This window comes from Vitis vinifera, chromosome 7 (assembly GCF_030704535.1).
Source record: "Vitis vinifera cultivar Pinot Noir 40024 chromosome 7, ASM3070453v1".
NCBI classification, from domain to species: Eukaryota; Viridiplantae; Streptophyta; class Magnoliopsida; order Vitales; family Vitaceae; genus Vitis; species Vitis vinifera.
Genome location: NC_081811.1, coordinates 30,488,948 through 30,502,980, shown reverse-complemented (window position 1 = coordinate 30,502,980; position 14,033 = coordinate 30,488,948). Strand labels below are relative to the sequence as shown.

General features: G+C 32.6%; 1 protein-coding gene across 4 annotated transcripts; it reads left to right on the top strand.

Annotated features, from left to right (window-relative positions):
• The first annotated feature begins 4,573 nt into the window (after positions 1-4,573).
• Positions 4,574-10,399, top strand: LOC100250736 (beta-1,3-galactosyltransferase 7). 4 transcript variants are annotated; one of them, XM_059738769.1, is made up of 12 exons: positions 4,574-5,152; positions 5,299-5,395; positions 5,504-5,559; positions 5,865-6,076; positions 6,155-6,218; positions 8,420-8,492; positions 8,590-8,710; positions 8,887-8,974; positions 9,090-9,215; positions 9,626-9,735; positions 9,837-10,008; positions 10,269-10,399. In XM_059738769.1, exons 1-11 carry the CDS (start codon positions 5,058-5,060, stop codon positions 9,983-9,985), a joined length of 1,191 nt encoding a protein of 396 aa, XP_059594752.1. In that variant the 5' UTR covers positions 4,574-5,057; the 3' UTR covers positions 9,986-10,008; positions 10,269-10,399. The 4 variants fall into 4 exon arrangements, with proteins under 4 accessions (XP_059594752.1, XP_010652983.1, XP_010652984.1 ...); XM_010654681.3 differs by having other exon boundaries at positions 5,501-5,559; XM_010654682.3 differs by having other exon boundaries at positions 9,837-10,399.
• The last annotated feature ends 3,634 nt before the right edge of the window (positions 10,400-14,033 follow it).

Genomic DNA, 14,033 nt, shown 5'->3' with positions numbered 1-14,033 from the left:
AAAAAAAATTAATTAATATTTATTTTCATTAATTTGAAGTAATAAATTTGTTATTTAACATCTACACTTACAAAATATTGTAGATTTATAAAATAATCTTAAAATATTTATTAGAAAAAATGATATTTGGATTTGGAATCTTGGTTATTAAATATATTCTTATTAGACATAGGCAAATAAAAAAAAAGGATTGAAAATAAGTTAATTATTTTGACTTAATTCTTAAAACCATTTTTAATTTTAAGTTATAATATTAAGTTATTTTACGAAACCTGCTTAATTTACTTAATAACTTAAATTAAGTTATTAAGTTACTTTATATCATTAAATTGATTTACCAAACACCATCTAAGTTACATTGTTTAATTCTACATTATTTTCTAAATTTAATAAACATGTTTCGAGAAAATTTAACAAAAGGGTTAGTAGGTATTTGGTAAACCAACTTTTAAAGTGACTTAATAACTTAATTTAAGTTATTAAATAAATTAAATATGTTTGGTAAAATAACTTAATGGTATGACTTAAAAATAAAATAAAAACTTTAAGTAATAAGTAAAAACAATTAACTTATTCTTAAGTACACATCTTCATTTTACTTTTTTTATCCTCATTTGCCCTAACTACTTTCATGATCTTTATTGCTATTATATGACCTTCATTGTTACTTAATCTCCCTTACTTTCGTTACAATTTATGAGAATAAATATTTTAACTTAATGATTTAAAATAAAATTTAAGTTAATTTTATTAAACAAACTTAATACTTAAAGTAAGAATTAAGTAATAAGTTTTAAATTAACAACTTATAAATAGTTTAACTTAAAGTTAACTTAAGTGATTAAGTAATAAACATTAAATTTTATCAAACAACCTCTTAATAAATTATGTATTTAAAATACCCTCTTAATTTATGTAATTTTATAGTATTGAAGGCGTTGTTAGAAAAATTAGGCTAATCCAACTTATGGTACTCACCCTAGAAAGGGGGGAGGGGACGAGGAATAGAGTGATGATCTCTTTTTGCAAATTTAAACTATGCGAATGTAAGAGACAAATACATACAAGTATATAATAATATAATATAAAGACAATTACATATAAAGTAAAAAAGTAGGGAAAAGAGAATGTAAACACAAGATTTTATAGTGGTTTGGCGCAACCCGGCCTACATCCACTATCCTCTAGCTTCAATCCCAAACTTGAGGTTCCATTAATTCAAGGTTTCCAAACTAAGCCTTTAAGCAATACAATTGAATTTTGATTTCAATCCACCCTTTTGGACTTTTGGCTCCAAGCACCCTTTACAATCCTCAAGAGATACCTCACTCTTGAACAACCTCTCAAGTGATACTCCACACTTGAGAATCTTCCTCTCAAAGATATACAAATAATTGATCTCACAAAATCTTAGTACAAAAACTTTAAGCTCAAATGATACAAGAAAGCTTGGATTGAATGGTGCACTAAAGATATGCAAGTTTTAGAACAATGGTGCATTCAAAAACACTATTCCAAGGCTCAGATATATTCAAAAAAGGTTTGGGAAGGTTGAGCTTTTAAACAATGAAGATTTGAAGTCTTTTTATAGAAGAAAAAAACCAAACTAGCCGTTGGGGGTTCGATCGGTCGAGCTGGGGGTCGACCGGTTGACTAGTCGTTAGTATTTAATGCTTGGCAAGTGAGCGTTGGACCTCGACCGGTTGAGGTGTGGGTCAATTGGTTCCTCATCCGATTGAACAACCATTTTGGAAGAGAAAGAGAACGTTTTTTGCACCCCTCGACCGGTTGAGGTAGGGTTCGATCAGTTACTGTTCACACCCTTGATCGGTTGAATTGGGGGTCGACCCGCTCCTAGACCGGTTGAGCTAGGGGTCAACTAGTTCCTCATCTGGTTTAAATGGTTGAGCCGTTTTTTATTCAACAACCAACTTTTTCAACTTAAAACATTTTAAACAAGTTTGAAAAATATTTGATACAAGGTTTTAGTTGAAAACATAAAATCATTCAATTTTAAAATATTTAAAACAAAATAACTCTTGGATGATTTTTGTGCATAAGTAAAAAATGTAATGCATGAAAAACTTAGTGCACCAACAACCTTATAAAGAGATCTTATGAAGCTTGGGTTTTAAAAAACACTTCTCTTTGAGGTGGTCTTCTTCTTCATGATTTCTCATTGACTTGATTTGTCTTTGTGATTGCCACTTTGAAAATCGTCTTACCTAATCACACTTAAAATATAATCATTAGTTTTAAACCTTATTTTGTTATCATAAAAATTGAGATTAACCAAACCTTGGTTTCATAGACGTAATTACATATTTTTTTCCAATTATATTACATATTTTTTAAGAAATCCATTTTGCTTAAGAAAATTAAAACTATACCAAAAACTTCATTATGAAATATTACATATTTTTCACATTTAAATTTTTAAGAAAAAATTTATATCCAAAAACAATTAAAAATTGTCATAAAAAAAAACCAATTTTTGAGACAACAAATCCTTACATTTTTTTTTTTTAAATTTCTTAACAATTTTAATCACTTAAAAAATTCAGTGATTCCTTGATTTAGAAAGCATTGTGTAAGTGAATGGCATTCCTCTTTGGAAAGCAAAAATCAAAATGATTTACTTTTTGTTTTTTTCTCCATTGAAGTCCCAAGCACAAGTGACTAAATATCTTGAGGGCGGCTTTGTAATAAAAACAACCAATTTTTTTGTTTGATTAGAAAAGTTGTGTTTGAATAACTTTATTTTTTTGTTACCAGAGACTCGTGGGGTGTTTTAAATGTTTTTTTTTTTCATTTAACGAGCAAATTTTTCTTGATTTGACGTGTTCGATGTCTCCAAGAAGGTTGTATTAATTTAAACCTAGGAATTATGAAAAAAAGAAAAGAAAAGAAATAGTAAATAGAATTTTTGCTCTATTTTAAAAAGAAAAGTTTTAAAAAATATTACTTAAAACTTCATTTCATTAATTCGAAAAGCAATGAGATTTTAATCAAATAAGCTTATAACGTGCTTGAAAGTGATTTTAGAAAATGTTTTAAACATTTTTAATACTTAAATGATAAAAAATTTCAAGTATTAGAAAAATTAAAAACGTTTCTTAGAATTATTGTAAAACAAACTCTTAGAGTGTTTTGATAATAATGCTTTTAGTCTAAAAAATATTTTTCAAAAAATTTAAGGATTTGTTTAGTAATTGTTTTCGAGAACAGTTTTGAAAAACAGTTTTGAAAAATAGTTTTTGAAAATTGTTTTATAAAATAAAAATTTGTTTAAAAATTAAAAATGTTTTTAATATTTTTAAATATATTTTAAAATTCATTTTTATATATAGTGTTTTTTCTTTAAATTATTCTACATGTTTGTATAATTATTTTTTTAAATAGTTCTCAGGAAAACAATAGAAAATAACTAAAAGATGTTATATAAAAAACATCACATTTATCATTTTTAAGAACATAAAATATAAAACAGTTCTTTTATTATTGAAAATATTTTCCTAACTTTTATTTTGGAGAACATAAAATTGTTCATAGTTTCCAAACATGACATTATTATTTTTTTTTTAAAAACACTTTTTAGGGTAAAAGTGTTTGCTAAAATTACTATCAAACAGAGCTTTAAAGTCGGTTTGAAAGTGTTTTTCCTAGAAGTGTTTTTAGTAGAACTATTTTTTTAAAAGCATTTTTAAAACCATCACATATCAAGGGATTCTTCAAAAAACATTATAAATGATTTTTTAAAAATTTAAAAATATTTTTTAAATTTTATCAAACACCTATTTTTTTTGAGTAAAAACACTTTATAAAATCATTACCATACTAATTAAATTAAGTTATTCACTCTATAATTAATTAAATCAAATTTAATGCCTAAAATAAAAGAAATTTAGGGTTTAAAAAATTCTCTTTAATAAAATTACGGTTACCATTTTCCTATAGGCCATTTGACCAATTCTTGAGACAACGTCACTGTTCAAACTTACAGAGTGGGGAAAGCAAGACTACTCCAAAATTTCTCAACTAGTCTTTTCCCAAAAAAAAAAAAAAAAAAAAAAGAGAGGAAAAAAGGCAAAAACCAAGAATGATGATTGCTAATTTCTTGAACTTATTTTGACAAGTCAATGTATATGACAAAAATTTGGCCAGTAAAAAAAAAAAAAAGCCAAAAATTCTACATGAAATGATACACGAGTTTGGCCCATTGTTAGACTTGACCTCAAGTCGACTACCTCCTTCCTCCATTATTGTATGAAGACCAAGTCATTGAAGTATCCTTTTCTAAATTCCGATTGTGATCTTTATTATTCATGGTTCACGCGGTTGGTCCTATTCAAGCTTATTATTATTATTTCAATTTTTAATAATTTTATACTAAAATTATACATCCTATATTATGTTCATTGGCACAATAAATTAGTATTAAAACCGATTAAAATATTTGAAAGAGTAAAAGATCAAAAATTGATTTAATAGATAAAGACGTGAGGAAGAACGAGAAAGACTTATAGAACGAAGGGTCCAGCATGATGTGAATATAGGGAGTGTGAAATTTTTTCTTATAGACCTTTTTATATTATTATTATTTTTCATTGTATTTTAATTTGAATGCATTTTACCAAGTTTTCCATGAATCAAAATTATTAATTAATCAATCAAAGGGATGAAAGAAAAAATGAAATGAAGACGGAAATGGGAATAAAGTGAAGATAGCATTATTAATAAGAGAAGATGAAAGAAGTGTGGAAAAATTGGAAAGATTACCGGACTTTTGAACTCAGTTTTGTATTCTATAAATACAAACAGAATGTTCCAAGGAGAGAGAGACTCACCGTTGCATGTTCCAAGGCTCATCTGGGAGATAGAGAGAGAACCCAGAAGGGAGAGAGATCAATTTGATACAAATAGAGAGAGAGACTCATTTGGGAGGGAGAGAAGGAGAGAGAAATAGACCCATTTGAGGGAGAAGGCAGAGGGGGGAGAGCGAGGAACAAGGATCAAGGATCAAGGAACAAGGCAGCGGCTGACCTCCTATTCCCAGGATGAAGAGCAGGAACAACTCCGAAAAATTCTCACCCACATGGATTTTCATTCTCTGTATCTTCAGCTTCGCCCTTGGGATGCTTTTCACGAACAGGTCTCTCTCTGTTTTTTTTTTTTCCTAATTTCTTTTTCTGTTGAAATTCAAATGTTTTTTCTTTTTCTTATTTAGATTAAATTTTTTATTTTTCAATATTTTTGGATGCTCTCTGAATTGGGTTATTTATTTATTTGTTGTTTCAGGATGTGGGTTGCACCCGAGTCCAACCGTCAGATGATCTCCACCCAGAGACATGAACAAGAATTACAAATCATTTCTGAGGACTGTACATCAAAAAAGGTATTCAAGAATTTTTTGTGTGTTTGTTTGTTTTTTACTGTATGATTATCTTCAGGGTTTTCATCCATCTTATATTGTTTTGTATTTTGTGTGTGTATGATTCAGAAGGTTGGGCAGGATAAGGATGTTATGGGAGAGGTTTACAAGACCCATGAAGCTATCCAGTAAGTTTATGTTTTTAAGGTTAAAAATTGATTGATTATTTTAGGTTTTCAAAGCATTTCAAAGTGTAAGATAGAGACATCTCAGTTATTGATTTGAATTGGTTTGAAATTCAAGTTTTGATTTGGGACTCAGCCTCGCTTGAGTCATTATATCCAATGCTATTTACTTGAAATCCAATGTAAAAAGTATGGTGAATTCATTGAATTTCCATGGAACATCTAAAATTCCCGTAGGGAGGTTGTTTTTTTTCCTTGAATTGTTCATCAATATGGTTCCTTTGGTGAATTCTCTGTTTGATTTGCAGATCATTGGACAAGACAATTTCAACACTTCAGATAGAACTGTCTGCTACTCGGACTTCCCACAAGACAGGGAGCCTAGAAAGTTTGCCTGACGCAATGAGATCTTCTCAGGACAGTTCTCCTAGGAAGAAGGCTTTTATGGTTATTGGAATAAATACTGCTTTTAGTAGTAGAAAAAGGCGTGATTCCATCAGAGAGACTTGGATGCCTAAAGGTATTACTATCACTTGATATCAGCTATGAGTTTCTCTGACTTAAAAATTTACAAACTCACTCTTTAATGTTTGATTAGGGCAAAAGCTCCTTCAGCTAGAGCGAGAGAAGGGGATTGTGGTCCGGTTCATGATTGGTCATAGGTATATTACTTATTTGATTCAGCTGAATTGTGTTTATGTGCTTGTTATTATTGTGTCAAGCATCTGCTATTGTGATTTAATACATTCTAATCCCTTTTCTTCTAGAAGTTTGTGATTCTTGTATAAGAAAATCAGATATTCAGGTTTCTCAACAGAAAAATAATTGCTTTTTTTTTTTTACTACTAATGGTGGTACGATTGCAGGAGTTAGTTAAATAAATTGAGAACACAACCTTAAATCGTGTTTTATCAGTGCCAATCTGTGAGGCAATTAAGGGCAAAACTGATATCTTATCATTGCAATTTTAAGATCGAAGCTTGAAAAAAATTAGTTTTGGATGGACTAAGAGGCACTTGTCACACTTATACATCTGGATTAATGCTGAAGAAAATATGCTCCTCTCCTTATATATACTCACATATGAATTCCCTGTTTATGTTGTGCCTGTATTTTTAATTCTTTTTTTGTTTGGCTATTATTGGTGAAACCCTCTAACTTCAGTGTTTCTCGAAGGCTCTTTCCAGGCAACCAAGTAGATATGATATATCTGGAAGCATATTTTCATTTAACAATTTGTGTGGCCATTTCTGTGTGAACATCCCATGCACTGATGTTGACACCATTTTGTTCAACCTCCAACAACATGAGAAATGCTCTTGAAAATTTTCTTTAACTGAGAAAATCACTTTTTGGTTCTCATGATTCTAGAATTACTATTAGATCTTGAAGTCATTATTCATTTTTCCTATTTTTTCTTTTTCTTTTTCTTTTTTTGTTGTTTGGTTGGTTAAAATCATCAGTGACATTCTGAACTCCTTGTTAATTGATTTCTGAAACCAGGTTGCAAAATTGGGTCTTAATAGGGTAAATTAAGGTGATTTCTCTTAATGAGATCAGAGGGGATTTTGTTACCTGTAGGCTGTATATTCCGTCTTCATTGTATCAACTTCAAGTTTGGCTTTTGTCACAGCATACTGATGAAGCAGCATGTACTCTGAGGGCATGTTTAGAATGCTGCAATAGGAGATGAGAATGGGAAATCCATTCTGTTTCCATTCATTCCTATGTTTAGATTAGAACTGACAATAAAAGTAGGAATAAAAAATTCGTTGTCATAGAAATCAAAAAACCCATTCTTGTAAGGATTTTGATTCCTATCTTCCAAAGAGTATTGTGATCTTCATTCCTATTTCTATTCCTATTCCTGCATACCTAAGGTACCTTGAAAGGATGTGTGTGGGGCTATTGGTACTGGAGTTGTATAGGCATTTATGTAGGATATGGGTGATATGGTCCTAAAGTTTAGCTCATGGCTTTTAGGCACCTTTTTGTTATCTGGCTACGAGCCGAAGTCATTCAACCAACAATGGGGCTAGATTCTTATGCCTTTATTGTTGGGAAAGAAACCTTTTTATTTTTGTCTTGCATACCATCTTTTCAAAGCCCAGACTATTCTTTTAGACTTTCATTAGTTCCATTTCAAGTCTTCTGAGCTAATTATGGAACAGGGCATGAGCTCATGACCTCTTTGCAGGTTATTCTTCCATCACTTGAATTTGAGGGAGCTGGAATGGCTTCTTTAGCTGGTTTGGTACCTTAAGTTTATTAGACCATTCTGCACTTAAGAAAAATCAAATCAGAAGTACCCTTTATTATAATATGCCATTTTCGAACTTGGGAATCATCAGAACAAAGGGTGATAGAACAAATTTTCTTTTATAGTTAGTACAACATGAGGATTGTTCTCAAAGGGAATGATTTGATTGATCAACATAGCAAGGTAGGAAAAGAACACATTCTTGGGACAAGTTCAAGTCAAGTGAGCTTTCTTTTTGAGTGTGAATTTTATAATGGAACACAAAAATGGCAAATCCAGTGTCTATTATTTAATGTTATGCAAACTCAAAGTAGAGACACACAGTTTTGGTATCTTTAAGGATAATGTCCAGAAAACGCTACTTTAATGTTTAGCATATGGAAGAAAATTAAAAAAAGAAAAAAAAAGAAAAGGTGAAGGTGAATCAACCCTTTACAAACATCTCACACCTTTTTCCTATTTTCCATGTTGTATGTTGCAAGCTTTGAATTTCTATATTTAATCTTGCCTTTTTTCCTAATAAGATTTGATTAGAAGCGTAATACTGCAACATATCATCCATAATGGAATCTGACTTCAACAAAACTTGCCCTGATGACACAGTGCAACTTCTAGCAGCATTCTAGATCGAGCGATTGACTCAGAAGAATCTCAGCATAAAGATTTCCTTAGACTAGTAAGAAAACATGTTTTGAATTGCTCGGTGTTGATGAGAAAGATATATGATGCTTTGCTGGAATTACAGTTTGAACCATGTTATACTATCTGTGCAGGAGCATATTGAAGGGTACCATGAGTTAACTGCAAAGACGAAAACCTTCTTTTCCATGGCAGTTGCTCAATGGGATGCCGAGTTCTATGTCAAGGTTGATGATGATGTTCATGTGAATTTAGGTCTGTGCTCCCTGTTTATTTTTTCTTCTCTTCCTTTCTTTATTTTCTAGATAGCGATTAGAGATGGTAACTAGCCAAGTTTGGTGGGATGTAGAGTTCAAGTACTTTCCAGCTTTACTATTAGCCTCACAGAGTAGTTACTGAACTGGGACTTTCTATTTGTTTTGAAAATGAAGGTATGTTAGCTTCAACACTTGCCCGCCATCGTTCAAAGCCCAGAGTGTACATAGGATGTATGAAATCTGGACCCGTTCTTTCTCAAAAGTAAGTCCTACTAGCTCTTAATGAAGAGAACAGGGATCCTTGATTTGGTTCCTGGGTTGACTATGGTGAATCTCAATTTTCAATTCTTCTTGCTTTCTTTCTTTCTTGTCTGCAGGACTGTGAAGTATCATGAACCTGAATACTGGAAATTTGGAGAGGAGGGGAATAAGTACTTTCGGCATGCAACCGGGCAGATTTATGCCATCTCAAAGGATCTGGCCACATATATCTCTGTCAACCAGTAAGAACAGATAATGGTTTTCAGTCTACAGAGTCTCATAGATTCCATCTTCCAAAATGTTTTTATATATAATATTTTAAATTTTTTTCTCTAGTCACTGAAATTATGATTTCATTGACATTTCATTTATGATAAATACACCTTGATCATGATATTGTGTTATGCTATAAGGCTACGATACTGAAATATATAATTGTTGCATAACTTGCATTAGTATATGCCATTTCCTTGAAAATGTTTCAGTTTCATATTAGTGACTTTAGACCCATTTCTTTCAAATGGAACAACAGATTTTTATCTCTCAATGGTAAAATGCTTTGAATGATCAGAAAAGGTTTGATGTTTGATTGATCGTTAATATCTTATTCAGACTTGTTAACCTTGGAGATTTGGCTATTTTGATTATCCAGGCCAATTCTGCACAAATATGCCAACGAAGATGTGTCACTTGGTGCCTGGTTTATTGGTCTCGAAGTTGAGCACATAGATGATCGCAACTTATGTTGTGGGACTCCACCTGGTACACGGTTCTTCCATTATATTCTTTACTCATCTTTTTTCATGTAAAAGTATTCCTCCCAAATGGGGTTCTTTTTGAACACTTAATTTTGGTTGTTTCAGATTGCGAGTGGAAGGCACAGGCTGGTAATGTCTGTGTAGCATCATTTGATTGGAGCTGCAGTGGAATTTGCAAATCAGTGGAGAGAATCAAAGATGTTCATGCAAGATGTGGTGAAGGCGATGGAGCCATTTGGAGCACTCCTTTCTAAAAGCATCACGACAAAGACAAGAGGTTGGGAAACATTATCTTCTGGAATTATCCATTATTTACCTGTGCTGACATGAAAGAAGATGACACAACAATTGTCCACAGCCATGACAGAAACAGAAATTACAAATCTAATATGGAAGTATGAGCTCTAGGCGGGGAAGCAGTTCCTGCCAGTGGCAGGCTGCCACTGAAAGTCTGGATGTTTTTAATTTTCAATATTTATTCTTTATGTGATTAGGATCATATTACAATCTCTAAAAAGAACTAGTTTTTTTCATCAGGACTTGGTTGTATCTTGGGGTACTGAATATAGAATTAAGAAGGCATGGAAGTGCGCTTATGAAGGCCCACTCTGCAATCCTGTGCTTGTAAAACCATTACTTGAATACAAGTTACAATAAGCATTTTTGTACGCCGAAGAACACCTCATTTACTGAAAAAAACATGAGAGCCTAATCGAAAAAACCTCTTGTAAGCAGTTAGGATTTTGGTGTCATCCTCGTTGAATTGGTTGACAGCAACTATTTTGTTCTTGGCCTGGACTTGTGTCTGAATAGTGTCATTCTTAACTATAGCTAGCCCGAAACTTAATATTAGATGGAAAAGTCACATGTTGGCATACTAGCAGAATGCTCCTACCCGCTCCCCATCACACGATATCTCATCATAAAGCTGGTTGAAATATACCACTTCCCTGAAATTGAGACTATTGGGGCTCCCCTTCAAACCTATCTCTATAGAGATGAGCCCTCCAATCACTCAAAAACCAGTATGTGTTGCTCTAGTTCAGGTCTAGATGGAAGTCTCCTTTCTACTCTTAAAGAGGGTTCTCATTTCTTGACTAGGAAATTCTTTTCAACCCATCATTGTCCCTTTCCGGTTTGTAGTACCTTCAGCCAGTGCCACAACTGTTTCCTTGTGTTAATCCCTTGTCTTCTCTCACGTAGCGTTCTTTCTTTTTTCTAGTCCATTAAATCACATTGTTTTCTCCCTTCACGTTTTTCACTTTGTCCTGTACATTATCTGATCACCCATGATGAATATGTTGTGAAGAATAGCTGGTGGGACATTATCTGGGAAAGGTTGGCCTGCAAGAAAAAATTGAGTTCATGGTAGTTGAGGTTAGGGCTTTTATAGAGTTAAAAAAAAAAAAAAGAATGAAAAAAAAAGAATGAGAGAGATGATGAGAATATGTATCAAGTTATGAGTGTTCTTGAAAAAATGCTACCTCTCCCAAAAGGTCTCCCTTCCCAAAAATCTTTACTACAAGACTCCTTCACCTCTGTGTTTTTCAAATTAAATTCAATTTATCTTTCTTTTCCAATCATAAAAAACAAATGCAGGTTTGTTTTTGATATATCTTAAATTTCCCTATTGATGTTTATTTGTCCCAAAAGCACTCAAACCTCCTATGTCAGTCTCGTATCACTAAGGTGGGCCTAAATGACTCTAGGCTCTGTTTGGATTAATTTTGAAGTAAAAAAAAACTCATTTTCAAGCATAATCAAGGGTTGCATGTATTGATTTTTCAAAAGCCAAAAATTATTTTTTAAGCTTAATAAAAGCTTCTGTGTGTGTTGTGCTTGCATGGGTGTATGTGCATATGCACTGCTGTGTTTGGATTGACTTTCAAAAGTTTAAAGCTCTTTTTTAAGCTCATGTAAAATTGGATTAACTTTTCAAAAACAGAAAGTACTAATTTTCAAGTTCAGTAAGAGCTTACATTCCTCCATGACTCTTTTTATTTCCTTAAAACAAGTTCAGTAAGAGCTTATGTTGAAACAACTTTTCAAAATTGGCCTGCTTGATATTTTCAGAAATGATTTTGGCATTATGCCAAAGTTGCCTTGTTTGAAACATACCATCATTTTCATTGGATGTGAGATAAGCCATGAATTAATCATTCTAAACGCCTTCCACCACATACTAATTGACTATTGGATGCATATTTCTTTAAGACCTTCGTTGAGCCCTTTTTTAGAATTAACAAGTGTTATTTTTTTTTGTTTGACTAATTTTCTTAAGAGCACGTAAGACTTGAGAAAGAACCTCGACATGCAAGTTAGAAAAATATTACTTTTTATAAAAAGTTTCAGTTTGGTTTATAAAAAGCAGGGATGAATTTCTTAGTTGGGGAGTGGCTGATGATGTCATTTTCAGGAATGTGATTCCAGTCTTTTTCTCCCTAGAGGAAATCAAATCAAGGTGAGAAACTATTCCCTTGTTTAATAATTATTTAAAAAAACGGTTCTGAAAACAAGTTTTTAAAAACTATTTTATAATGCTTTATAAAATAAAAGTCTGTTTAAAAACTTGAAATGTTTTTTAATTTATTTTTAATTATGTTATAAAAATAATTTTTTATTTAGTACTTTGTTTTTAATCATTCTATATGTTTGTAAGATTAATTTTTAAAACAATCCTCATAAAACAAATGAAAACAAGTAAAAAGTGTTTTTTGAAAACATTCTATTTTCCGTTTTTAAGAACTATAAACTAAAGAACAAAAAATTGTCCTTCAACACACAATTGCCAAACAGGTCCTATATTTTCCTGGTGGCCTGTTGATTATTACTTTATTACTTGTCCTTGGATCTACTACTGCTTTTACGGTGTATGCTGCTACATCTTCCTCAAAATTCAACTGAGCTGCATAAAACAACATTGTTTGTTCTCTCTTACTTGATTCTTTCACAAATTCAAACTTGATGTGATTTGCTAATATAACTTGAACACAGTTTACAAACACAAAAGATGCTCCCATGGATTCAAATTGATGGTGCAAGTCTAGCTTGGAAGCATCGGTATTCGGCTTAACAGGGCAAACATAGGCATACGGATGGTCCATGGAAACGCTTGTCTTCACCATGTATTTACCCAGATACCCCGTTCCTCCCAACACAAGAATCTTGCTCTTTTCATAGCCCATGCCTACACCTTCTTCTTCATGCATTTGGATTGATTAAGTATTGTTAGCCCAAAGGTTCTCCTAATCGGGTTTTGATGATAACAAACCATGGTTAAGTGACTAATTGGTTTAAATGTTTAAGAATCTCAGGTATAAACTCGAAAATTCATCAAATGACCAAATGGATACAAGATCGAGACGCTTGGAAGACTTGTGATTATAGGAAATTAATGTAAGATGAATGCATGAGTGCACTTAGGATTTTCACACTTTTCATGCATATTTGAAAACTCGGTTTATTCTTTAAAACGTCGATTTCATTAAAACCCGAGTTTTTAACTAATGTACCTTAGACAAAATGTTTCAAAATTGGCTTAATAATTTACCTAAAGACCTTGCTTAAGTGTTAGAAAAGAAAGGGATTAAAAAAATAGGTTTTCGGGGCAAAAAAGGCTCAATCGGTCGAGGCTATGGCCAATCGGCTCAACCGGTTGAGGAACCAGTTGACCGGTTGTGCTAGTCCGGTCGAGGGACCGGTCGAGGGAGGTAAAAAACCTTCTCTCTCTCCCACTAGCCTTCTCTTCCCGGTTGAGGTGTTTTTCTTACCAGTCGAGGTCCGATTGAGGCAACGGTAATCTGTCATGCATTAAATGCTCAAACAGCTAGTGAACCGGTCAACCCCTAGCTCGACCGGACGAGGTTACCTTTTGCTGTTTTTGACTCCCGAGCTTAGAAACCTATAAATTGAGAGCTCCACTTCATTTATTGAGAAGAGAACACTTGCATTCAATAGCCTACCTACCTGTTATTGATCAAAAAGCTCTCATTTCTTTCATAGTGCATTAAATCACCACTTACATATCCTTTAGTGCACTCTTGTGTGTCATCCTAGCTTCGTCTTGTATTTGAGCTATCCTTAAACTAGGTTGAGGGATTATATCTTGTAAAAATCTGAGTGTTAAAGCCTTCAAGAGGGTTGAATCTTGAAGAGGTTGTGTAAGAGCCCATTGAAGCCGGAATCCAAGTGTAAGAAGATTGGAAGCTTGGTTGAAGCTTCAAGTTAATGGAACCCTCACTCGGTTAGGAGGTTGAGGAGAGTGGACGTAGACAAGGAAGTGCCGAACCACTATAAATCCGA

Bases quoted from the DNA above. Each gene is read 5' to 3' on its own strand.
- LOC100250736 (XM_010654681.3), top strand. From the start codon at position 5,058: ATGAAGAGCAGGAACAACTCCGAAAAATTCTCACCCACATGGATTTTC. The intron at 5,560-5,864 runs GTAAGTTTATGT...TTTGATTTGCAG, and splicing joins AAGACCCATGAAGCTATCCA to ATCATTGGACAAGACAATTT. The intron at 8,493-8,589 runs GTAAGAAAACAT...CTATCTGTGCAG, and splicing joins ATAAAGATTTCCTTAGACTA to GAGCATATTGAAGGGTACCA.